Raw genomic sequence first — 27,212 nt, forward strand, 5'->3', positions numbered from 1 at the left:
GGGGCACGAACCTGTGTCCCCTGCATCGGCAGGCGGACTCTCAACCACTGCGCCACCAGGGAAGCCCTGTATTTACGTTTAGATGAATTAAAATGAAAATTTTTAAATGGGAGATTTTTAGTCACACTGCCCACATCCTTGCATGGCTACTCATATTGTACAGAATAGATGCTGGATGCTTAGATAATCATAGGAAGTGCTCTGGACGGTTCTGTGTCAAGAACTGCCAAAATCATATGTCAAGACGCAGCGGGGCCTTGGTACTGCAGAGTTCATTCTTTAAAGATAAGCAGCTGCCTTTTGGCAGTTTTGAGTGACTTAACAAATGCCAAAGCCCAGAGGAAAATCATGAACTTAGTGAAACCATTACTTGTGTCTATGTGGAATGGGATGGGTTGGCAACCTGGTGAGGTGGTGATTATATTTTAAAATTTCGCCTTCACTAGTCATGTTATGCTTACTGAATGTCATTGAGAGATTAAAGATGATCTTGGATGGACTTGATTTTAATGGTTGAATTTCAGATTTCATAGTGAATGGCTACTTAATGCATTATTACTTGATCACTTAGAAATTTCATGCAAGAATTATGAAAATTCTTCAAAATTAGTTGAGTAGACCATTTTTATTGGTTACATTATAATTATTAATCTGTATCATATCAAAAGTTGTTTCTAAGCCAGGGTTTTTTAATGGTTTCTGATTCTAATTCAGTTAATAAATTTATATCGCATCTTTTTACAGCCCGTTTTTCTTCCCTTTTGATACCCGGCAAATGCTTTTTTATGTAACTGCATTTGATCGGGACCGAGCAATGCAAAGATTACTTGATACCAACCCAGAAATCAACCAGTCTGATTCTCAAGATAGCAGAGTTGCACCTAGATTGGATAGAAAAAAAGTAAGTTTCTCCCGAAAATATTTAAAGATAAGTCATACTGATAATGGATAAACTAGAAATGTGATGCATCTAATTATCCCTATTGGTTTAGAGGCTTATCTTAGTCACAGTTATCTTCTTTGCTTACCTTCTTATCATATGTGTTAGCCATATTTTCCTATCAGTCTCTTGGGATCTCTTGGGATTCTTCTTTATCCTCCAGTAAGAGTCCTTCCCTCCCACCCCGGTTTCTGTAATGATTTCTACAGTTGTTTTTCTCTTTTACTCTCCATAACTCTTGTGCCAAGGAAGAATCTTCTCTTCTTTCACTGAGACCTCCTTCCTTTCCTTTCTAAATTAAGAACTCTAACCATATCTCCCTTTTATAATTGATCCCTTTATGCAGTAGGTAGAATTAATCAAATCCACATCATTGTCTTAGCAAATCACACCAATTAGAAGAGACAAACAAAATCCTTGATCTAGTTCATGTCTCTATACCCGTCAGCCTTGTATTGCTGACTGCATCTTCTTGTGCTTCTAATCCTGGCCGCATGGTGATAACTCTAAACCACACAGCCCTGGGCCATTTACATCTGAGACTAGTTCTGCACTTCTCACACCGCACTGCCTTTTACTTAGGACTTCTTTGTTCATCATCCTTTTTCTTGCTGAGGATTCTTATTCAAGTCTGTCTTCCTACAAACTTCTATCTCCAAAAGTCTCACAGAAGCCATTAGTAATGGCTTAAAAAGGGGGAGTGGGAGGAATGAGAAGCAAAACAAAAAAACATTGTTCTTAAATCCTATCTTTATTTGTATCGTTAGGATTCCATAAACAAGGTGTAGGTAGAATTTGGAAATCTATCAAGACCTTTCTCATCCCCCTGCATCTCATTAATAGATATTTGCAGTGGTGCTTGTAGGATCTCTGCTGGTCAGAGCCAGTAGGTTTCCAGCTCACCTGTCACCTCCACACCTATTTCTCCATCACCAAACTATAAATGTACACAGCGAGATTTCATGGAGCCACAGCCCTGAATTGCATTGATGTTTGAGAAGGTTACAGAGATCCTTTCTTCAACAAGTTGAATTTTCTGAATTTGCCATGGGCTCAAGCTAATAACTACACTCACATCTAGCTTTTCTTCACGTACAGCAGGATGCTGTCAGTGTGTATAGCACTGCAGCTATGTCTTAAAACCTCTTCTGAGGTGTGCTTCTTTTTTAAGAAATAATTTTTAATGATTGAATTGATTTTTTTTTTTTTGCACTGAGAGAAATGCCACCTGTTTATCAAAGTTTCCTCACATTTGTACTTTTCTTTGCAGCGTACTGTGAACAGAGAGGAGCTGCTGAAACAAGCAGAGTCTGTGATGCAGGATCTCGGCAGCTCACGGGCCATGTTAGAAATTCAGTATGAAAATGAGGTGAGCTTATGAGGCTGTGTTGACTTGTGCTCTTGATAAGATGTCCCTAGAGTTTCTTGGTCCTGTGAAATTCTAAAAGACGATTGGGAAATTTATCTCAAAACTTGAGATGTACTCTGTTTTCTCTTGAATCATTTGTTCTAAGTTCTCCATTTTTCGAGGTTAAATTGCATAATAAAAGGGTTTTTTTTTTCCTGGCATTAGAGCAAGTGTTGGTGTAATCTTTAGGTTGATAAAGTGAAAGGCTTTAAACATAACTTTCAAAATGTTTGAACTGCGTTTTTAAAAAAATCAGGTCTATTTACAACTCTTATATCATAAATGCACACTTTTAAGATACACATTTCTGAGTGTTGACAAATGTATACAGTCTATAACCACAACCACATCAAGATAAAGAAAAAATCCCATCACCACAGAAAGTTGTCTTAGACCGTTTTGCAGTCAGTCCCCAGCCTTCATCCCCAATCCCTGGCAACCATTGATCTGTATTCTGTCCCTCCAGTTTTGTCTTTGTACAGTATCATAATAAATGGAGTCATATAGTACGTAGCCATTTGTGTTACTCTGCTTTCACTTAGTGTAATGCTAATTCATGTTGTTGCGTGTATCAGTTTGTTTCCTTTTATTGCTGAATAATAGTAATAGTCCATTACGTGGACATACCATCATATGTTTACCTAACCATCAGTTGATGCACATTTGAGGTGTTTCCACTTTCTTAACTCTTATGAGTAATGCTGCTGTGAACATTTGTGTACAAGTCGTCGTGTAGACATATGTTTTCATTTCTCTTGGGTAAAATACAAAATACTTCAGGGTTGAATGGCTGAGTCTTTTGGTAAGGTATGTTTTGACTTTATATGAAACACCAAACCGTTTCCCAGAGTAACTGCCCCATTTTTCCTTCCCACCAGTAATGTAGTATGTGAATTTCAGTTATTTCACATGCTTACCAAAACTTGGTTATTGCCAGTCTTTTTAATTTTAGTTATTCTAGTGGATTTACTGTAGTTACAATTTGCATTTCACTGATGATTAATGATACTATCTTTTCATTTCTTATCTTCTTTGGAGGAAGTGTCCAGGAATTCTGCCCACTTTTTCCTTGGGTTTTGTTTTATCAGAGCTTTTAGGAGTTCTTTATACATTCTGCATACAAGTCCTTTATGAGATAAGTGTTTTGCAAATATTTTCTTTCAGCCTGTTGTTTATCTTTTCATTTCCTGATGAAGTATCTTTGAAAGAGCAGAAGTTGTTAATTTTGATGAAATCCAGTTTATCAATTTTTTCCCTTTCTGGTTTATGCTTTTTGTATCCCAAGAAAATTTCCATTAAACCGTGTTCTCAAACATTTTTTCTTATTTGTTTTGTTAGGAGTTGTATATTTTAGCTCTTATATTTAGGCCTACGATCTGTTTTGAGTTTGTTTTTTTTTTGTTTGTTTTTTTTTAGCTGCATTGGGTCTTTGTTGCAGCGCGCGGGCTCTCTCCAGTTGCGGTGAGCGGGGGCTACTCTTCACTGCGGTGCGCGGGCTTCTCATTGCGGTAGCATCTCTTGTTGCTGAGCACAGGCTCTAAGGCGTGCAGGCTTCAGTAGGTGTGGCACACAGGCTCAGTAGTTGTGGCGCACTGGGTTAGTTGCTCCACGGCATGTGGGGTCTTCCCGGACCAGGGATCAAACCTGTGTCCCCTGCATTGGCAGGCAGATTCTTAACCACTGCGCCACCAGGGAAGTCTCTCACGGGATGTTGATTAGGTTTGTGTTGAATCATGATCAGTTTGGGAGAGAGTTGATGTTTATGGTATTGAATCTTCCAGTGTGTGAATACAGCGTAGCCTTTCTCTGATTTAGGTCTTTAACTTCTCTCAGTATGCTTCATAACTGCAGTCTAGAGGTCTCTCGTGTAGATGTTTTATTAAGTTCCTCCCAAATAGTTCATGTTTTTTGATGGTTTTGAAAATAATATTGTTCTTTCTTTTCAATTTCCAGTTGCTGTTAGTTTGTAGAAGTAAAGTTTTCTTTGTTGACCTTGTTTTCTGTGACCTTGATAACTTAATTATTGGTTCTAAAAATTTTAAATAGATCATTTAGGATTGTTGTAGATACGGGGCTTGGGCAACTTTTCTGTGAAGAGCAAGATAATAAATGTTTCAGGCTTTGTGGACCATGTGGTCTTCATCACAGCTCCTCACTTCTGGCTTTGTAGTGTGAAAGTGGCCGTACACAATACAAACATGAATGAGCAGGGCTGTGTTCCAATAAAACTTTATTGATAGTCACTGAAATTCGAAGTCATATAATTTTCACACATTGTGAGATATTATTCAAGGATTTTTTCAACCGTTTAATATTGTAAAGCCCATTCTTAGCCTACAGACTGTACAAAACAGGCAGTAGGGCCTGAGCTGTAATTTGCTGTTCCATGTTGTAGACAGTCATGTCACCCATGAAAAAAGACAGCTTTACTTTCTTTCTAATCTTTCTTTTGTTTCTTTTGAGTTGTTTTTAAATAGCCAGGCCAGTATGCCAAAAGACTCAAAATAATGATTTTCTATAATTGACTCTGAAGTATTGAGTCTCCTGGGGATACTTTCCTTCCTTTAAAAATATTTATTTTATTTATTTATTATTTATTTTATTTATTTATTTTGGCTGCGCCGAGTCTTAGTTGCAGCATGTGGGATCTTTTTTTAGTTGCGGCATGAGGAATTCTTAGTTGCGGCATGAGGAATTCTTAGTTGCAGCATGCGAGCTCCTTTAGTTGTGGCATGCAGACTCTTAGCTGCAGCACGCATACAGGATCTAGTTCCCTGAGCAGGCATCGAACGTGGGCCCCCTGCATTGGGAGCGCAGAGTCTTAACTCACTGGACCAGCAGTGAAGTATCTTAATTTTTTTTTTTTTTAAGACAAAACTTAAGTTTTTGGACATCTGAAACTTACGGACATGACATTTCCAAATACTCCATTTACTTATTATTTATTTATAAAAGCCAACAACTCTGCCTCCCAGTTTTCTTCTCTGTGAAGTGTGGGTTGTAGTACAGCCTCAGAGTTGTGACAGTTCATGTGGTGAAGAGTTAGAACCGTGCCGGGCTCTTGGTGAGCACTATGTGTATGTAGCAGTTTAATCTACAAAGCTGTCTGTAGTTAACCAAGTGATTTTAATCATGACTTTGATTTTTCACTCGTTTTCTTAAGCATTTTCTCTTCCTCATTAAGACTTTTGAATAGTTGACAGTATTTAATCATCAAATTTAAAATTGTAAGTAGTTACGTACTAAGTATACAGAGTGCCAGGATCCAGGTTATGGCAGAGTTCCTGCATTCCCAGGATCACAGCGTAGTTGGGGGGACGCAGGACAGAGTGCGAATGGGTGTGGAAAGTGAGTGGTAGAGGTACCAAGTGAATGAGCCTTTCAGATGAGGAGCCTGTTTCAGGAAAGAGAGGGGAGAGTTAAGGAATCAAAGGGTGTAGCTTGAACAGAGGATCAGGCTTGGTGGTGAAGAGCAGAAGGGAGTAGCTCTGGAGGGGATGGGAGGCAGACGGAATGGAAGCTGGGATAAGAAATTTGGGTCTTTTGAATCTACCCTGGTCATGCCTGTTGCTCAGAGGATACAGCTCTTATATGTTTACATGTCCAAATTTCTTACTCATGAAACTGTAAGACCTTTGCTGTAGCCAACTTGTTCTGCTTGGTTATTTAAACACGCTTTTTCTACTTTGTTTTACTCCAACATATTTTTCTCTCGTCAGGAATGAACGTCTTTACTCTCTCATCCTTCATGCCCCTGTTCAGATTGCGTCTTACATGAAACCTAAACTTAAGTTCAGAATAGCATCACGCTGATTGTTCCACGGGTCAGGATTGAAATGCTGATACAGAAATCACAATTTTATGATTTTCACTGATGGGTCTTTCCTGATGACTCTGGAAGAAATTCTGTGAGCCAACTTCATTGAGGAAGAAGGGTTGGAGTGCTGGCTTTATATATGCTTAGGGCCTCGGGTTGTCAACCAGATTCAACCGTACAAGTCAGCTGGTGTCTGTTAGGAAGCCTTTCTAACTAGCTCTAGAAGAATCCTGACCAAAATGTCAGAACAGAATGGGCTCCATTCTTGAATAGAGATGACTGGTAAGCCAGGGAGGAACTAAGCCAGTCTCTGGGCTCAGCAAACCACTTGAGCCCATTACCTGTCACATGGTCTATGCCTCCAGGACGATGAAAGGTTAGGAGCATGGACTGGGGAGCCTGGTGCTGCCACTTACTAGCTGTATGAAGTCGGGCTAGTTATGTAAACTCCCCAGTAGTAACCCAACGAAGGGCACGGTGACTGTGCCTACCTCATTATGTTGTTTAAGTGATTAAATGCTAAAATGTGTAAAACACAACGTTATCTGTTACGTGGTATATGCTAGTATATAAGCATTAGCTTTTGAAAGAGAAAGACTTGGAAAGTTTCAAATAACACAAGTTGTCAAACTTTTTTGTTTTTCTGTGTTTGTTTCTAGAGCTTTATGCTTTTCCTTCCTTTTGGAAGACATTTTCCTCTACCCTCCTAGGTTCTTCTGGCTGGTCACAGGAAGTCTGAGTAACTCACCAAAATGGCCAAAACCCTCCTCTTAAATACTGTCTTCAGCCAAAGACAGAAGAGGATGTTGGGGGTAGTGGTTTGGGACTTCAAAGCAGGGAGGAAGGCAGTCCACATGGAGCAGATGTTTGGTAAACAAATATTTGCCAGGCCAGGCAGAGACAATGGGACCCAGAGTGGACTCTGATCCCTAGGCCCTGTTTTCCTCCCACCATTGCTAGCCCATATTCTTTGCAGATACCTCTGGTGATAGCTCTGTTGTGGGAACCGGCCCTTTATCAAAATTCTTTTAGGCAGTTAGAGCGTATAAGTCAGTTTCTTCCCTGAGTCTTTTGGGCCTTGATTGTTTTCAGCTGTAAGTAATCCGCATGCCAAAGAGACCTTTGGGGCTGGCAAATTTTGTGTCTCCTCGTTCCTTTCAAAACAAATGAAGCAAAACCACAGCACCTACCTTTTTTTTTAAGGGAGTGGCTGGGTAGGATAAAGATTCCTGGAAAGGTCAGGTCTATCTACGGGGTTGCTGGCCAGCCCAGTGCAGGGGTGACCTGCCAGAGCAGGTGTGACCTGGTCCTTCCACCCTCACAGAGGCTTCCTGGGATGAAAGTGTATACAGTTTTGCCCATGTCACTTAATATTTTAAGTTAAGTCTGTTTTACTGTTAGCAGTAACAGTATTTGGATGAAGGAAATAGGCTGATCTAATCTATGATTTCTGTTTAACCTGGGATAATTATGCTAAAAGGAGCTAGGATTAACTGGCTTTAAAGCACCATCTGGTGGATACCAGGTGTTACTGCAGTTTTTTTCTTTTCTTCTTTCCCTACCTTCCTCCTAGGCTCACGTGTGAGTGGAGAACAAAATACACAAAGTCCTTACTGTCGTGGAGCTTTTAGTTTGGGGAGGCCGATACACACACACACACACACACACACACACTCATTCATTCATGTACATGTATATGTAGGATGTGTGCTGAAGAACTAAAGCAAAATAAGAAGATAGAGCATGATGGGGAGAGGATAGGGTGGAATGAGGTGACATTTGAGCAGTAGTCATTACTATCTAGAGGAAAGGCTATCTCTTAGCAGAAGAAAAGTGAAGCAAAAGCCCTGAGGCAGAATTCTCTGCCTGTTGGAGGATGACAGTGGCTAGAAATAGGAGTCAAGCGATCACATAGGACACCCGGGCCAAGCTAAGAATTTGAGCTTTTGCTTGAACGAGATGGGGAGCCTTTGGAGGCTGTGGAGGAATGATGTGAACTTAGGTTGTATGAGGATCCACTCTCACGCTGTGAGAGTAGGACATGAGGTGTGGAGAGCGCCATTGCAGAGACCACTTAGGAGCCTCTAGCACTGGGCCAGATAAGAGATGCTGTGGTGACCAGTTTGGAACATATTCTGAAGGTGGGGCTTACAGTGTTTAATGATGGGTTGTTAAGGCGCCAGAAAGGGAAGCATCACGGGTGGCTCCAAGGCTGTGGTTGCAGCTGGAGGTGAATACTGATGCCAGTTACAGCCGTGGAGTACTGACAGAGACGTGGAGCTGGGTTAGAAAGCTTTGCCAGACCCAAGCGGGTCACTGTTTGGAAAGTTACAGTTGACTGTTTTGTGGACTACATCAGATCCTTTAAGCTAGTGGGGAAAGGAACTGTGTTAATGGTGCAATAATACTCATTATTTACAAGTAATCAGTAAGTGAAATATAACCTTCTTGACAGGACTGTGGTTAGATTAGGCTTATAAACTATGGAATTAACTTATCTTTAGTTGCATATCTAATTTATGGTGTGAGCTGATAGGACCTTGTTAGAACATGAAGGAATAATGTGGGTGCTGGTGTGGGTCCAGACGTTCCTTTTTTTGTGTTTTATTCAACAAACCTCTATTAAATGGCTGGTGTTTGCCCCGGCACTACAATGGATACAAGGTGAATTAAAGTTACCCCTAAGTGAGGTACGCAAGCATGTAATGAAATCATGGTAGTCTAATGTGGTGAGTACTTAAGTAGCCAAAGTGTAAGTTCTGAAAAAGAAGCAAAGTAACTGCTTGGGCAGATAAAGAGGCTTCTCCTAAGGAGTGGACATTTGAGTTGGTTCCAGGGGAACAGTTCACCAGAGAGAGAATGGGAAAGAAAGCCATTCCAGACAGTGCCATCTGTTCCCTGAGGGCACGGTATATAGCTGCAAGGGTACTCGTATTAGTATATGAGTTTGAACCATACAATTAAAATGTTGGGGCCACAGGAAGCAGGAAATAGTAAAGGGTTGCTGGTTCTCATTCCAGGTGACCTGGACTGAGGGAAGACAGGACAGTTTGGGAAATAACCTCTAATACATTCTGGTAGACAGTTGTTATTAGTATCCATTGCCAAAAGGTTGGCAGGTTAAAAAAAAGGGCAGCACAGATTCTAAACTTTAACTTGTCCTACTTATGTTCCTCTGTAGGTTGGCACAGGTCTGGGGCCTACACTGGAGTTTTATGCACTTGTATCTCAGGAACTACAGAGAGCTGACTTGGGTCTCTGGAGAGGGGAAGAAGTAACTCTTAGCAATCCAAAAGGTAATACTAATCTGTGACTAAGTCAATTTGTTATTCAGTTCAGGTAAAGGGCCCTTACAATTCATTATATGTATTTAGCTTATAGTAGAGGGCCTGGCTCTCTGAGCTAATTTCTTTTCACCTTTGTTTTCTCATTTATCAAATAAGGGAGACCCTTCCAGCTCTAGAGGACTTCATTCTGTGATCTGCTATCTGATTTTGAGAACACTGAATTTCTTAAATGTTCTTAATTACCGGGTCTGTCTTGTTTTGGGAAATAGCATCTAAAGTTTGGTGATTTACTCATTTTATAGGAAGCCAAGAAGGGACCAAGTATATTCAAAACCTCCAAGGCCTGTTTGCGCTTCCCTTTGGTAGGACAGCTAAGCCAGCTCATATCGCAAAAGTTAAGATGAAGTTTCGCTTCTTAGGAAAATTAATGGCCAAGGCTATCATGGATTTCAGATTGGTAAGTATAGAATTACCTTTTTTCCTACAATTTTTTTGTACCTGTGTTCTGTGACGGTACCTTAATCCCCTGCATTTAATGCTATATTTTAAAACACTGCTTCACAAACCTTAATGTGCATATGAATTGCTTGGAGAATTTATTTAAAAAGCCAGTTTTGATTCAGCAGTTCATGGGTCAGGCCCAGGTTTCCACATTTTCTTACCAGCATTCAGGTGATACCCAAGTGCCAGTCTGTGGACCGTTCCTTTAGTAGCAAGGGTTCAGAGAATCAGGCAACATTAAGGGTGGTTTTAATTATATATATTTTTAAGTGTTTGAGTTAGATTTTTAATTCAATAGGAAAAGTATGAGCATGTGGCTAAACTGCAGTAAATTTCCATTAACGTGCAGGAGTGAAAATAACCCAAAAAATTAGTATTCACAGAGAGGTTTGAATGTTTCTGGACTTTTCTTCATTTTTTTCTTCATGTTTTCTGAGATACTTTGTCAGTATGTGTAAGACGTTTTCATCTGATGTCAGGCTTACAATTTCATTGTTGTTGAAAGAATGTGCTGTTAATCAGTTATTTTTGAAGTTCCATTTTTTCATTTTAGTTATAAGTAATTGGTCTTCTACATTCTTCCTTCCAAATATGCAATAATACAGACTGAAGTGGAATTAAGTTCACTTGGTCCAAAATTGAGTAAGACTCCTCTAAACATCTCTTGGTGTTGAGGTCCTTATGGAGAATGTATGTCCATCATTGAAAACTTCTTTTTTAGGGCCAGTGTTTCAATAGGAATCTTCAGGTTTCGAATTTTTTTTTTTTTAACAATATCAGCCCCAAATTGAGTTTAAATGGGGACAGTTTCATGTACTGAGAGAAACAGTTCTTTAAATATGTTTTTTTCCCCTGGGGGTTACTTGACCTTTTAAAATGACCTCTTGAAGTGTCACTTAAAGAATTGAGGCAGTGCTAGAAGCTTGGTGTGACTGTTGTGATATTTGCACCTTCTCTTTCAGGTGGACCTTCCCCTGGGCTTACCTTTTTATAAATGGATGCTACGGCAAGAAACTTCGCTGACGTCACACGATTTGTTTGACATTGACCCAGTTGTAGCCAGATCAGTGTATCACCTAGAAGACATTGTCAGACAGAAGAAAAGACTTGAACAAGATAAATCCCAGGTAGGCTTAGAAAATGAGACAGTCAAGTGGATCAGTTTCTTTTTGTAGAGAGATGAGTTCTTTGTCAATGATTTGTATTTGGTCCAGTTATTATTTTATATTGGAAGAGTTTAAATTTTTATTATAATAACTGAAGCATATGATTTTACAGTTGGTAAGATGACCTGTAATAACAGCAGGTGTTGAACAGACAGCTTGACCAGCAAACAAAATACACCTCTAACTAAAACCATAGGGCTCTTGTTTATTATATTTTAGATGGACATTATGTATCTGGGCAGATACTCTATCATACTGAGTTCTTTTAGTAAGCATTTGAATCAATAAGGCTATTCGCAGGACAGATTGATTTTCCAGAAAGACGGCTTAATTTAGGAACAGTTCATCTGTTTCTAGAGAGATCTCAGGAAGATATTTTTAAAGGTCATGGTAGGTATCACTGTTTCTTGGTGACATCTGTTAAGGTTTCTCTGTTAGATCTCATGGGTAATCTTGATCTTTAAATCATTAATGTATACATTAACAAAATTAAATCATTTGAGAATAACAGTGGTTCTGTGTCTGACATTGGAAGAAGACAAAGTTGTATTTTTAAAAAGTGGCATAGAGTCAGACGTCTTGTATGGGGGCAGGTAACGTGGACCAGTGTTAAATCAACTCCCATTTTATAAATTACGTAAAATAAGAATAGAGATTTAAGATTCTGTAGCTAGAAAAAGTGTCACATCTCTTAAGATAGAGAGGAGCTTATAGTAGATGGGGTTTTTAGAATACTTTTTGTCGGGGAAGGAGGTGATTTGTAAGAAAATTAATTTTATCTCCCATATTAATCGGTAATTATTAATGGTAATTTTGGGGTAAATGTTTATTAAGAGAAATTGGTGTTTAAAGAAGCCAGGTCCCTCTTTTCCATATAAAACCTGTTGTCTTGGGATTTTTAGTAAGGTTTATGCTCACCAACTTTTAAGGTTTAAATTTTAAACTACTGTCATCTTATTTAAGATCATCTCTTAGGAAAATAACGCAAACACCACCACAGACAGCCCCGCCCGCTCCAGATACAGGACAGCTTGTGGTGCTCTTCCACGAGCCTTACGTGTACTCATTCATTTAATCTGCTGTGAGATTTAGATATTCCCGTTACCCCTACTTTACACATGAGAAACCCAAGGCAGATGGTTGAGTAACCTGCCCACAGTCACATACCTAGAACACCGGAGAGCTAGAACTGAAACCCAGGCTGTCTGCTCTGGAGCCCACACTCTGACAGCTTTTGCAAGCTCTCTTACTTACCCTTGTCTCCAGTGCAGTGTGCTGCCACAGTTCTCTTTCTCAAATCTTTGGAGATTTGTTCTTCTAATCTTTATTATTCCTGATGTTACCAATTTAAAAATATAAAATCCATAGCACAGAAACCACACTCCAGAAACTGGCAACTGGAACATGAGGACTGGTGGTATTCTCACACACCTCACCTCATTATTTATAAAGCATTCTGATGGAGCAAGTTGTCCTGGCTGAGTTTCCACTGGGCAGTTTAAATTCTTGAAAGGCACATGGAAAATGGGCTAAAACTTGGCTTTCAATTTAACGTGTAAGGTCTAGAGAAAGAGACAGCTAATTCCTTTTAAACATCTCAAGGACATATTGTATATTCTAGATTCCTATCAATGATAGCATTTTGGAGAGCTTTCTAGTCAGAGAACGTTAAAATGGAGAGTTTAAGTCCTTTTGCTGAAGAATATTTCAAATGTAAAATGAAAAGTCTTTCTTTGTGTGTCATCCAGTGATGTTCCCGAAACTGAGAGAGACCTAAACATGTATTTTTGCAGAGGAGTAAAAATTCTCAACAATGTATTTTACCTTAACCCTAACCCTCCTCTGTGTTTTGAATTATCTGTAATCCTACGCAGCTTTCACTTTCCTCTTTAAAAAATGACTGTTAACCAGAACTTCGTAGCCTTTTTTTTGTTTAAATGATTTTCTGCACTTTGACTGTTTAGCCATTAGGAATTTCATACTCGGAGGCATCTTTAATTCGGAAGGTCATTTACCTTCTTTCTCCTATACTGGATACCTTCATTTTCAGATAGAATTTGCAGTTTTGTATGTTGGTCTTTGATTCAGAAATTATATTTTATATAAGCCTTTCATGATCTTAAACATTTTAAAAAGTGAACAATACTAACTTTTTAACATTTGTCTTCAGAGTAGGAGTTGACTTTTCTTAGGGGTTTGCTAGAGCCTTTTTTCATCACACTGTTGCTGTATGAATACAAATTTGTTAATGCTGGGCCTACAGTAATCGAATGAAGAATCTCTGGGTATTCTTTAGACTTGAGCTTGCAGAGAAAAAATTTATTTATACTAGATAGTGCATTATTTGTATCTACAATTTCCTAACTGCACTGTATTACTCAGTATTTGCTATATACATGTATTGGATTCATTAAGATTAGCCTAGAATTTATAAAAAGTTTGTCTGGCTCTATAGAGCCTACCCTCTTAAATTGACCACTGTGCAAATGATTATGGCCTTTCTGTGAAATCTGACTGAATATGGTCAGACTGAGTAGCGGACACCTCATTGCAGAGGAGCACTCAGGCTATCTTGTTTTCTCATATAAAAATAATTGGATTTTGAAGTGTTTAAGATTATTTCCTTTCTGATCTCAGTGACTTATTTTTGTGTAGATGATGACAAAAAAAGAAAGAAAGAAGAGCTAAGGGAACCCATAAAATTTATTAGCATATCTTTTATTTCATAAACACAAACATAACTGACGGAATTACTGGGCTTGACCCCCCGCCCCCTTTTTTTTAGACCAAAGAGAGTCTACAGTATGCATTAGAAACCCTGACTATGAACGGCTGCTCAGTTGAAGATCTAGGATTGGATTTCACTCTGCCGGGGTTTCCCAACATCGAACTGAAGAAAGGAGGAAAGGATATACCGGTCACCATCCACAATTTGGAGGAGTATCTAAGAGTACGTACTCGCAGCGCCCCCTGGGGCGAAGACCAGCTGTGGCCATGCGGGGCTGGGCCCGGGGGGGCCTGCTTTGAGGCGGGGGAGGGAAGGGAGGGTCGAGTGAAGCACAGGTGCGTGTCCGGTAGCTGCTGCACACCGTGGTGTGAGACCTTTGACGCCCGGGATCACTGCACGAAGTCCACTTCTCCTGACCTTCGCTTCTGTTTGCTCTTGAGAGAACGTGTCAGATGTCTTGCAGTACCTTCTATAACCTTGAACTCTCTCTCTTCAAGCTTGAATACTATCTAATAACATCTCATTTTCTTAGTTTGAAGAAATCAGTGAAAAGCAGCCATCCCTTGTGTTGTCACTAAACTGCATTTCTACCTTTCTATCAAGCCACCTAACTTGACCTAATAGCCTTTAACGCTGTCCACGCGTGCGTGCGCGCACACATTAATGGGTTTGGTGAGGCCTTTCATGATCCTTGACCATATTTGTTAAGGAAAACAATTTTGTACTGAATACAAATTATGTTTTAGATTACAACCTATGTAAGTCTTTATTATCACTACTTTTGGAAAAATTTCTTTTGATTTATTCCTGACATTGAATGGAAAGAGCATTGGGTTCCAGACAAAATACCACCTATACCTCCTAGACCTGACTTTTCCACTAACTTACTGTGGGATTTTAGATAGAACCTCTGAAAAATTTCAGCTCCAGTTTCTTCATCAGTTTGAGAGAAGAAGATAGCAGAGGACCTCTATTATTTAGTATGCCTAACAGTTCTGTGATTCCTAAGTAATTCCTTTAACAGTCAGTAGGGCTGTGTTCTCATACTACCTACTTTGAGAAAATTAATCTTTCAGCTTACTAGTAAATGATGAGTTAACTCCAAACTAGGTTCTCTGAAAATATTTGTAATAATGCTTGTGTTTTTCTGTCAACAAAACGCTATTGTTTTCATTTTTATCTGAGTAGGTCCCCTATTTCTGAATCCAAAGGGTTAGCCAAAGTCATTGATGACTAGGAGATGTTGGACCAATAGCAGATGCTTTCTGTGGCCCTTCAGTTTCACGTGGCTGCATTCCAGAGTTTACCTTTCTCTAAGTGGAGACACATACTGCAGAAGGATTGGGCTCTAAGAACTTAACAGGAGTTAGAACTAAAAATTGCACATTAAAAATTTAAAACACTTAACAGTTGGTAATTTTGACTCTTGAAACATTATCTTTAATTCTCAATAACATTTTATCCTCTTCGGAAGTTTCATCTGCTTCTCATCTGGTAAGGTAAAGTATAACTCATAGGGATTTTATGTACTGATAAATGAATTTTAAAACACACTAAATATATTAATTTATAACACACATGGCATTTTTTACATTTTCTTATTGGCCAGACCCTGAATTAGAAGTTGACCTGACTTGTCTTTTACTTACATAGTTTACTGGGAGATATTTTAAAGACTTCATTTTTTTTTTTTTAAGTGATCAGGAAGGATGTTTCACTGTAGTTTGCCAAATATTAAATAGGAAAGAAATTTGAAATCTTGTCGCAGATTTTGAAAGAGTTTTCTTTTTGCAGCTGGTTATATTCTGGGCACTAAATGAAGGCGTTTCCAGGCAGTTTGATTCATTCAGAGATGGATTTGAATCAGTCTTCCCACTCAGTCACCTTCAGTACTTCTATCCGGAAGAAGTGAGTAGCTTGTGTGTAAAAGAAATGGTCATCTCTAGTTCTCTACCTATAATTATCTTAGTGGGGTCTCTCTGTGCTATTTAGTCAAAGACCCCATTGTTGCAAACAGAAAGGTAGATGGTTGGGTGCGGTGGCGGGGTGGATGTTTGGGAAAGATAAGATCATTTCCTAAGTGAGGAAGAATGTTAAATGTAATGTATTAAGTATAATGTCTAACATATATAAATAAGTATTAAATATAGTATAAAAGAGCATGGGATCCATGTGTGATTGAGCAAGCATAGCATTCTGTTTTTCTTTTTGTTTCTGTTTGTTTGTTTTTTTTTTTTGGCTCTGTTGGGTCTTCGTTGCTGCGCACGGGTTTTCTCTAGTTGCGGCGAGCGGGGGCTACTCTTCATTGAGGTGTGCAGGCTTCTCATTGCAGTGGCTTCTCTTGTTGTGGAGCGCGGGCTTCAGTAGTTGTGGCGCATGGGCTTAGTTGCTCTGCGGCATGTGGGATCTTCCCGGACCAGGGCTCGAACCCGTGTCCCCTGCATTGGCAGGCGGATTCTTAACCACTGCGCCACCAGGGAAGTCCCAGGCATAGCATTCTTGTCAGCTGACCCTCGACGCTGCTTGGTGGAGAGTGGAACTTGGGTTTCTGTACACCTGTGGCTGGCGGGGAGAGCCATGGGTCCATAGTAATGAAAGTGACACTGGGGAGGTTACTTGTTGTTGTTTTTAAGCTAAACTTTCTGGATTCGCTGAGATGTTGATTGTTTCATGAGCGAGGTTAGTCCTTGAAGTTTTAAGGAAATGTTGCAAATTACCTAGTTGCCAAATCCAGAGAACACTTGTGAGAATGGAGTTAATGAGTTTATGTGCATCATTTTTTTCCAGCCGTCTTTACTTAAGGTGCAACAAGAATCTCAGAAAACTACTCGCTGATAGTGGGGTGTCATGGAAGGGTCTGGAAGGTGTTTGGCCCCCGGTGGGAGCCTTTCTGTTTCTGTTCGAGCACTAGCTTTAGACTACACCTTTATTACCGACTGAATCGGGGATCTTTAAAGGACTTAGCGTTTTCATCTCAATTATTATTTTTATGTCCACTTTGATTTGCTGCTTGTTAAAACATGTGGTGTACCTGGCACTTTTAGGCACTAAGTGTCACCTGGAATTGAAAACAGCAAGTGTTCCTTTTGGAATTGGATCCTGGTCCCCACTACTTAGCGGTGTGACCTTACCCAGCTTGTCCTATCTGAGCTGACTGGCTCATTCATAAGATTGAGATAACCTCTCGCTTACTGAACAAGATACATAAAGTACCTGACAGTGAGTGACACGTAGTAGATACCAAATTTCACATGCTCCAAATGGATTTTCTCAGAGTGTACGAGTCATCCTGCAAATGGGCAGTCTACCAGGTGAGAGATGGTTTAATTGGAAACTCATGTTAGATTTTCCAAGGACACACAGGCATTTTTTGCTTTCTGATATCTGTTCTGTAATGACTAGCGTGGTCCTAGATGACCATGTGGCACAGAATTGCCTTTCTTCGCAAAGTGGGAAAACCTACCCATTTGCTGTGTCTCAGTTCAGCTCTCCTCTCCCACTTCTGTCTCCAGCTCACTGTTCTCTCTCTTGGTTTCCACTATGGTGTGCCCTCGTGTTTCTAAAAGCCAGGATTTATAAAATCTCCCTGGTTAGAAGTAGATATTGAGTTAAAGCCTCTTAAGAAACGAGAAGAATTAGGAGAACTTCAGTTAAGGGCTGGTCTCAGGTATGTTTTGTCTTAGATTAAAGGCTCCCTAGAACCTAGTTCATGCAAATGGGCAGCGCACCTGTTCATGTCAGCTGAAGAAGAGCTTGAATCTGTAAATATACTAGAAGAGCACATTGTAAAAGCACATTGTAAAGAGTACCAAGCTGAAGTTCTGGGGCTTCTGTAGACCTTTATATTGGCACGCCACAGAACAGAACATGCGTGCATTTTCAGCCAGTTACACAGCTGTGTCCTTAGTAATCTGTTGCCCGTGTTTAAACACACAGCTGGATCAGCTCCTGTGTGGCAGTAAAGCAGACACTTGGGATGCAAAGACACTGATGGAATGCTGCAGGCCAGATCACGGTTATACTCATGACAGGTAAGTCCTGGGTTCTGCCAGTTTTCAGATACACACACATATATATACATTTTAAAATTTGTTTACTTATTAAAGGAGGCTTTCTAATATTTTGGCTTCATTTCTCTCAAGACTGCAACTTCAGGACCGAAAGGGTTTTTTGTTTTTTTTGCCCCAAGTATTTCTGTGAAAATGGGCGGGAGGAGGAAAGGTGGGGAATCCCACTGTGACCCCATTACCCATTTTTACGTATAGTAAAGTGGAAATATCTGTACAATCCCAGACAGGTCTTATTTATTACAACAGTAATCATTCCACTTGAATTCCAACTGTAACAACAGAAACATATTTGAGTGCATTACAATGTGAATTCATATGTAGTCATACTTACATTTGATAGTCTCTAGCTAATTATGAGAGTCAAAACTGTATTTTAATACGATGAAGTAACTATGGTATATTTATTTCTGTTATAGTCGGGCTGTGAAGTTCTTGTTTGAGATTCTCAGTAGTTTTGATAATGAGCAGCAGAGGTTATTTCTCCAGTTTGTGACAGGTAGCCCAAGATTGCCTGTTGGAGGTGGGTACAGCGGTTGATTTACTGTAGCTATGAGTGAGTGTATGTGTGTGTGTGTGTGTGGGGGGGTGGAGAACGCACGCAAAACTTCAGTGCCAACAGCAGGATATTCTTTATTTGACCTTGAGTGCCTCTTAGTTATTTCAATATCATAATGTTTCTAAGTTTTCAATTTGTTCTGCAGTGTGTTAAGGGATATCACTGGCAGGACAATTCATAGGGATTGACTTAAACACACTGAAGTAGGACTACTACTAATGTACATGTAATGCTGCTTCTCTACACAAAATTCAAATTCTCAGACATACGTACATTATAAACCCTTAGATGGCTTAGATGAAAAGGCATTCTAAAGTCTGTTTTTTTCAGAAATGAATCCTAATATGAGTTGAATTGGCGCTCTTTTAAAAGCATAAGGGAAGCATAAAGAACTGTTTGCCTCCATGTTATACAGTGACTTTTGATTGTAAATAAAGCACGTACCAGGTTCCGTACCCTCGATATATCTTGAATGGGTAGAGTTCATTCAAGATATATCGAGCAGGAAAGAGTACCTCTGTGTATGGTAATGCTGTGCATTAGAGCAGTGTAGTGTGTTTCTGATGGGGGCAGATAAGAAAGGGTACGTATACTTGTGCTTCCAGACCCATTCTCCTTATGGATGAGAGGCGGGTTTCCCTGAGCTAGCTGGCGGGCATCCCGTAAACTTGCCAAGTTCCTCTGTCCTTCTTTCTTCCCTCTTCATCAGGCTTCCGGAGCTTGAATCCACCTTTGACAATTGTCCGGAAGACCTTCGAATCAACAGAGAACCCAGATGACTTCCTGCCCTCCGTAATGACCTGTGTGAACTATCTTAAGTTGCCGGACTATTCGAGCATCGAGATAATGCGAGAAAAGCTGTTGATGGCAGCGAGGGAAGGGCAGCAGTCGTTCCATCTTTCCTGATCACAATGAGAAACGCAGTGTCTGCCTGTTACAGCAAAAGAGAAAAATCATGATTTCTTTTCTAAATGTATCACCTGAGTCAAGGAAACATGTTACGCCTTCTTGTTGTAGGAAAACGGCTTGCAGATTATAAAAGAGACACTTGGTTCCTATTCCTTAATGGCCCCATGGACTTAAAGTGATCAGGCCCTAAAACGTTGTTGTGATGAGGTTTCTTTAGCAAGTTCTTGTTTAAATTATCATTTATTTGACGAGTGAAGTTTTTAACTTGCTTTGCTGTGTGAAATTTAAAAAAAGGGATGTTTTTCCAGGCTGAAACAATAAATGTCGCTGTGCAGTTTAATTCTGGGCTGTGTGTATCCATCTAGCTAAGTCTGCAGTTTTGTTTCCTCCAAAGACAACTCTTGTACATAAGTACAGAAATTAAAGCTCCCGTGTATTTGACAAATACAGTTTAGTAGGTGAGCTCTGTGTGCTTTTCACTTCCCCTGAGTTTCCCCGCCCTGATCCGTGTACTGTCTGTGCCGCTCACACAGGTTTTTTGTATACAGAACCCACAGTTGGTACATCTTCGTCAGCCATGGGCTTTCGTTGTTCCCTGTTCTCTCTCAAATTAAGATATAATTTAAAATTCATGGAATTGAAATATGTTGTCAATATAATTCAGCCTTTGTAACTAGGTAGCCTTTTCTTATAGCTTAGTTTTAATATAGTTGTAGGGTATCACTGGCCTTGTACCAGGGACGCACTAGGACTGTTTACGTGGTGATTCTGGCAACCACCGCCTCTGTGATGGAGGCAAGGAGAGCTCATTCGTTTCTTTTGTGTAGGTTAAAAAGTCTGCAGCTTGGGCTGGCCAGTATTTATTATTCTGTGGCCAGAGCATTTTGAATTGATGTATACGGTTTTAAGCAAAGTTAGCAGGTTTCATTCCCTGTTGGAGTAAAGAAAAAGTTTTCCCCCCTTTCTCTCGTTTTAAGTTTTTGTTCGGTGTCTTCTTTCGCTGTTCCGCTCTTCTCTCCCCCTCCTCCCAGTGCTCACGCGGGACAAACAGCTCAGCCTTTGTCTCGACACACATCAAAGCACCTGTAGGCCATGCTCTGTCCAGTTGTTTTCTGTGCTGATTTCTCAAATCTGCAATAATTCATCAGGTTCATGTTTTTACCTGAAAATAAATAAAGTTTGCTTTACCTTTTTTGTTTATAGTTCTGTGCCGTATGCATAACTTTTAGTTGTAGAGATGTATCTCAATGCAGGCAGATCATCACAGCTCATGGCTGATTTCGCTATTCAAAGAATTTAGAATAGCAACTGAAGAACATAAAATGTAGAAAGAGAATGAGAGGAGACTCCTTCCTTCATTCCTAAGGTTCAAAATTAAGCCTGTTGCATAAATTTGAGAGAATTTCCATCATTCATCTTTCTGAAAATGAGAGATGAGCTAATTGTTTTCTTATTGGACTTTGAGAAATCAATTTTCTTTTGTTTGACTGTTCTAAAGTCTTATTTAATTGATGTCAAAACCCCTTTGTCCCCTATTTCGCCACTTAAAAGAAACTCCGTGGCTTATTTTATTTAGATTACTTTGTCGTTTCCACTTAAATGGCCTTATAGGAGCATCCCCTCGTCTCAGTGCACCTGGGCAGTGACCCACCCCCCTTAGGTGGGACGGAGCTGTGAGAGGAACTCGGAGTGTCTCTCCCTGGTCCTTGCAGAGGCTCTGGAGAGTGAGCTGCTTCCCTTTGACATCAGAGGAGGGAGTTGTGTTTCTGCAGTTCTAACATTGACACCGTAGGACCTGTGCAGTTTAATCAAGTGAAACTAGTGTTAAAGAATGAACCAATTTGTTTTAAATTGTTCTGATACCTTTTTACAGACTAAGCGCAAAAAAGAGTTTTGCGTGAGCATAACCTTTTTGTTCCTCATTTTTTAAAGGGTTCTGTCGTTAAAATTTAGACGTATGTATAAACAAAGTAATGCATCATATTCAGATATCTTCTGTATTTAACATTTTAGCCATATCATGGCCCTGGCAGATTTGGCCTCATTGATCTCAGCGTCTAAGGAGTGAGTACATTGGATGGTTTTGAATCGCATGGTGGAGGTTGATTGTTTCAAAGTCGGTAGTTCTCTGTTTAAAAGCTTTCAGTCTTTAGCTTACTCCTTAATTTGGGGACACTTGGTTAATTAGGGGCAAGAAGACTTCCCATTTGAAAGCAATCTCTCTTGGCAGAGGCCTTAATATTACATCATAGGGAGAAATAGACTTCATCTGCTGTTCCTCCAGTTATGCCTTAAATTTATTTGCTGAGTAATCCTGTCAACAAGCACTACTCTCTATGCTTTACACACGTAGACAGTTTGGATAGTGGCTAAGACTTTGTTGTCTTTTAGTGTTTGCTGAGGTGGAGTCAGTCAGATGTTAGTCACAGCTAACACCGACTATGGCGTTGTCATTTAGACAGTTACTGATTTGATCTGCTTTGTTTATGAAAACATAGTCCTCACTATTTAAGAAGGAAGAGTTGGTTAAATGTATTCCCCTCCTCCCAGCCCCCCCCAAAAAGTGAATGAATTGTAAATGCTAGGTAGTCTCATCAGGAACAGACATGGAGAGAATTCTAGATGCCTTAGCCAAACCCAGCAGAAGAAACCTTTCACACAGCTTCTCATCGGATACAGACTTTTCTTTCTCTTCCTGTGCTTCGGCTCTGGTTCCCTGTGTTTGTACTGATCGAGAACTGTCTTCCACCTTATATTCCATAAAGAAGAGAGTATTCTAAAGTCTGTCCTGCATTCGGCTATTCTTGCAAGTTTGGTACATAACATGAAAGGGAGAGGTGCGGCTGGCTGGCTGACGTCACTTCCTGCCCTTCTTCAGGGCCTCCTGTGCGTAAAGGCCATAAGGCCGAGGGACAAAAAGCCCCAACTTCTGCATCCAAGAAGTTAGCGATTCAACTCTTGATTTTCCGCAGTAAGGATTATCGCCAGCGACTTGTGAGTGTGTCTTTCCTTTAGTTCCCCAGGCGTTAAGGCTGTGCTCCCGATTCCTGCCAGTAAATTCAGGAGATGGGAATGTTTCTGATAGTCCACGGAAGAATGTGATGAAAAAGGAGACTTGCTGGGGAAAGACATAACTGTGCGTTCAGAAACCAAGCCCTTCCGGGGGGATTCTGGATGCTCTTGTTCATTCTTCATTAGCAGAGATGATGGAGCCTTTAATTCATTTATCTTGGGCTTTGTTTTTTTGACCCACATTATTTTCCCTATTGTAATGAGAACATTGTTTGAAAATGTCATACTCTGTATTTCTTACTCTGAGAAATGCTTTTGTATGGGTCTTAGGTTTGACGCTGCAGTAGTTGGCATACCCAGTAAGGGATAACCTAGTGACAAATCACTGAAAATGCTTCCTTTGTTACCTCAAAAGAAAAAAATTCCAGACAAAATATAGCATTTATATTTATAGAAAATGGAGGATTGGCTGTTTTCCAAGAACTTCAAGTTAATTCTTATGCAAGGAAAAGTTCTTAACTCTAAAGACTTGTTCTGCATAAGGAGACACTCTTTAATAATGGAAGAGGTGGTTTTATTTTTACAACAAGCCTACTCATATTACCAAACCTATAACCAATTGCTGATCTCCTGTGTAAAGCATTTTTTTCTCTTATCTGAAACAGTGATTTATATGAACTGTTGGAATAATGGAACCTCAAACTACAGATGTGTATGTAAAATTGCATAAATGCACTGACTTCCTTCTCCCTGAATATATTTTTAATAAACAGCATTATCCTACATGGTCAGTTTTATTAAATTATGCACAACCAGAGGGTTCTTCTGAGAAGTGGTATGCTTGTATGGGTGGCTTTGGAAAGCTTCCTAGTGTGGTAAGTAACACAGTAATCTTAGCCTTTCTGGGAGGCATCAGAGGAGGGAGTTGTGTTATAGGAGCCAGATGTATTCAGAGAGATGACCCGAATACTTGCTTGTTGGTGGAGAGAGATGGGCGCTTGCGTTGTAAGCTACTCTGCAGTGGTGCAGTGGGAGCCCTGCGGTGGGGAGATGCTTGCCCCTGTGCGCAGACAGTAGAGCCTCCTGGTTGGAACCCCCTGAAGTCACTGTTCTTGGCTTTCATGACTGGTTGCTCTGCCCTTGACCAAGGTCTGGATCATCAGCCTATTCCACTGAAACAGAAAAAGAAAAGTCAAATTGATTTAGGAAAGCAAGGGAGGTGAGGGTTTCGTTTGCTCGTTTTGTTTTTTGTTTGTTTTTTAAGAGTGGTGATTGAATTTAGGGGTTTTTTTGTTGTTATTTTTAAGAGAACAAGTGAATGAAATGTATACATTTCATATACTTTCGTAAGTACACAGCACAGCACACGTATATACGCACTCATGTGTATTCTTCTGTATTGTCTTGGTGTAACTGCCTAGGTATAACCATATTTTTCTCTTGATGAATCTCTTGGTCCGTGAGACAACTAAATTACAGGTGGAGGGTGCTGTGCAATACCAGCCTGCCACCAGCCCGGCCTGTACGGGAGTCTGTAGGCACCGGAGCGTCTGTAGCACCAATTCCAGGGTGGGGCCGTGGAGCATCACAGTTTTGGTTGATGTAATTCTGCAAATTGACCTTGGCGTGTTGAGTTACACAGAGGATTTAAATCTCAGCGGCAGTTGTTTGCACTAGAAAAGTGTCCCTTCAGACCCTCTTGAGACCAGTGCTTGGGGGATGGGGTGCATTTCATGACAGTTCTCACAACAGGCATGCTTGCTGAAGCCTGTGCCATTCCTCGTTCTCAGCCAGGTTAGTGACCTCAAGGTTATCTGGTCACTCTCCCCGCCCCCCACCCGCCCCCCGACTCGGCGTGAGAAGCACAGGAAGAGTGGCGGTGCTGGTGCCTGAAACGGTGCCGTCCTGCCTTTGCGAAGAGCTGCCAGGGAGCAGGGCCCACAACCCGCAAGAGTTTGCCTGGGGACTTGAGGCAACCTTGACAGGCACCGGAGGTGTCTGTACCTCAGATACCCCGTTGTGGCTTCAAGGTCCAGGCAGCAGGATGATTGCACTCTCCCTGGGAATTCAGGCTTCAGAGATAGATTTTCCTCTCTGTGACTAAGATACATGGAAACATTCGTTAGGGACACTATATTAAGAATTTATTAAGAAAATTGTGCTAAGGAATATGAGGGCAGAAGACACAAGTCGAGATGGCTTAAGGGTCAAGTCCGTGTTTACACTGTTTAATGCTACGTGTGCAGTTGACATGAAAAAGTGGTTATTTGAAATGATCGTAGAAAATTAACAGTGGTCCATGGAAAGCCCAATGCACTCCATTTGGCGTGCACTTCTTAATAAGGGAACCTGGGCCTCCGTTGAGACCCATCCTGTCAGCCCCCTCTATTCCCACAGTGCGTCCTGACGTCACTTAGCGCCACAGGACTTAACATCTCTTAGAATCGAGGCATCCCGGTGACTCGCCCAGAGCTGTGTGAAGGGCTTTGTGGAAGAACAAGTGTTGGCACAGGAAGAGGCCTGGACATTCAGGCCTGGCCCAGCCCTGGCCCCTCTTCCTGGGTAGTGTCATGACCCCTAACCTCACTGGCCCTTATCCTCTGCACTTGTCAAACCAATTCAGTCATCTCTATGGTCACGTTTTTTTTTTGTTGGTTTTTTTTTTTTTTTTTTGCGGTGCACGGGTCTCTCACTGCTGTGGCCTCTCCCGTTGCGGAGCACAGGCTCCGGACGCGCAGGCTTTAGCAGCCATGGCTCACGGGCCCAGCCGCTCCGCAGCATGTGGGATCTTCCCGGCCCGGGGCACGAACCCGTGTCCCCTGCATCGGCAGGCGGACTCTCAACCACCGCGCCACCAGGGAAGCCCTAAGGTCGCGTTTTAATGGTAATACTCAAACAATCTTGGGTGTGAGTCTTTGCAACGTCTCCCGATGTTTCTCCACGAAGGCATCGTAGCATTTGGGTTGGCGCAGTTCTTCCCGCAGAGCTTCTGGCTTCTCTGGCTCTGAGTGTCAGCAGCACTCACTCTCTAGGCATTGGGACAACTTGAAAAGCCCTCTAATGCTTTCCAGCATCCCGAATATCAGGGTGTTACCCCCCAGCTGAGAAGCGGTGATTATGTGTTGCAGCTTTTGGAAAGCGATCCAAGTTTTATATTCAGCCAGTAATTATGGTTAATAACAAATCAAAGTATTGCAGCACTTAGGAGTGGGCACAACTTGGGGATAAGAAGAGGAACAGAAAAATTATTCAGTCAGAAAAAGCCACAATTCTGTCCTCCCCCGACACAGACACACACACACACACAGACACACACACACACACACACACACACACACACACACACACACACACACACACACACACACACACACACACACACACACACACACACACACACACACTGTGCCTCTCCTTTCCATCAGGAGGAATTCATGTTACTGCTCTGACATCCACCTTAGGTGAGAACTTCTACAGTGTTGGGAAAAGGATATCCTCTTGTACCAAATATAACTTTCAGAGAATTTTAAATTCAGAAAATGTCATGGCAATTGTCGCTTTTCCAATTTAAAAACAGTTTTAACTAAATTCATTGAGAAAAGTCCAGTAGTTCTAACCGACGTTAGAGGATGTTAAGTAAAGATTCAAGCCAGTGTTTTCAACGTTCTAGAATTACTTAAAAGAAGTTGGTCTCTCAGCATTGCATTATGCGCTAATGGAGTGGGCCAATAAGCTTCCTTTCCTCCATGGACAGTTTAGCGCTGTCATAGATTCCTTTGCTCCCATTGTTCTGACACGGAATGTTCCAGAGTGATGGAAAGAATATAGGATCCGTTTCCTCCCAAAGCACTAAATGGTGTTTTGACAAACAGAAGAAGTTGAGATTTTTGTGGTCTTTCTCTCCAACGTACCATTTTCCTTGCCCCGTATCACAACACCCCTGGGGGTGGGCGGAGGTGAGACAGGGAATCTAATCAATTACTGATCAACCTGACGTTCACCACAAAGTGGATGAATTAGAAGAAAAAAAAGTAGGTTTTTTTAAAAAAATCGTTTTTCCTTTACATGGAGATTTTCATGAGGAGTGCATGGTCAGTGAAGCATACTGCAAATGTTTCAATGTGATGTGTTCAGTCCTCCTGTTTTATCATCTGCAGGACATGCCAAACTCTAGCCTTATCTCTGGTGCCGGGCATGATGCCCGGCCTCGATGGCATTCAAACAGGCACAGAGGAATGAATGGGGAATTCGGCACCTGTGTTGTTCCCTCTCTGCCAGTCAGATTGTTTGTGGAATCTGTGCTCTTTGACTTCAAGGAGTTTAAGATCCAGGTAGAAAGCAACGTGGAACCAAAACAACTATGTACACAGGTAAGTGCTAAATTATGTGGATTTGTATAAATCCAAAGAAGGAGAACTAGGACCATCGATGGTTAGAATTTCGCTGAGTCAGAAAAACTACCTCTCAACACCACCACCGCCAAGAGCAGTGTAACAGCCAGGTCTACAACCAGAGATACACCTTATTCTGTGCTGAAATGTGCTGTTGACACAGTCCTATTGTGTTTTTCGGTAAATAGTTGACGTGGGTCAGTAGAAACAAGACAAAATCAGAGTTTGTTCAGGAAGGAAACAGATTTCATGGCTATGTAGGATCACCTAGGAATTATTAAGGAATATTAGTGCTGATCAAAATAAAAAAGCATTGCTATAACAAATAAATGAAAAAACGACCTTGGTATTCCTATTGCCAGACTGGATATGATACAAGGAGAAGCAAAAGTCCATTCTGAAAACAAACGAATTTTTTAATATCAGT

General features: G+C 40.8%; 1 protein-coding gene and 1 long non-coding RNA gene across 18 annotated transcripts in view; one reads left to right on the plus strand and one right to left on the minus strand.

Annotated features, from left to right (window-relative positions):
- Positions 1-19,722, plus strand: part of TRIP12 (thyroid hormone receptor interactor 12) — a 147,392-nt gene extending 127,670 nt beyond the window's left edge. For all 17 annotated transcript variants that reach the window (XM_060301748.2, XM_030880116.3, XM_030880566.3 and 14 more), the window contains 10 exons: positions 745-901; positions 2,211-2,309; positions 9,347-9,461; positions 9,755-9,909; positions 10,916-11,080; positions 13,905-14,069; positions 15,642-15,755; positions 17,784-17,878; positions 18,334-18,437; positions 19,183-19,722. In XM_060301748.2, coding sequence (XP_060157731.1) covers positions 745-901; positions 2,211-2,309; positions 9,347-9,461; positions 9,755-9,909; positions 10,916-11,080; positions 13,905-14,069; positions 15,642-15,755; positions 17,784-17,878; positions 18,334-18,437; positions 19,183-19,379 — 1,366 coding nt within the window. In that variant the 3' untranslated portion in view covers positions 19,380-19,722. The remainder of the gene's footprint in view (positions 1-744; positions 902-2,210; positions 2,310-9,346; positions 9,462-9,754; positions 9,910-10,915; positions 11,081-13,904; positions 14,070-15,641; positions 15,756-17,783; positions 17,879-18,333; positions 18,438-19,182) is intronic.
- Positions 19,723-23,139: 3,417 nt separating this feature from the next.
- Positions 23,140-27,212, minus strand: part of LOC138842752 (uncharacterized) — a 33,021-nt gene continuing 28,948 nt past the window's right edge. Inside the window, exon 3 of the long non-coding RNA XR_011377567.1 lies at positions 23,140-23,566. This is a non-coding gene — a long non-coding RNA (uncharacterized lncRNA). The remainder of the gene's footprint in view (positions 23,567-27,212) is intronic.

Source organism: Globicephala melas, chromosome 7, assembly GCF_963455315.2.
Source record: "Globicephala melas chromosome 7, mGloMel1.2, whole genome shotgun sequence".
In the NCBI taxonomy this organism is placed as follows: Eukaryota; Metazoa; Chordata; class Mammalia; order Artiodactyla; family Delphinidae; genus Globicephala; species Globicephala melas.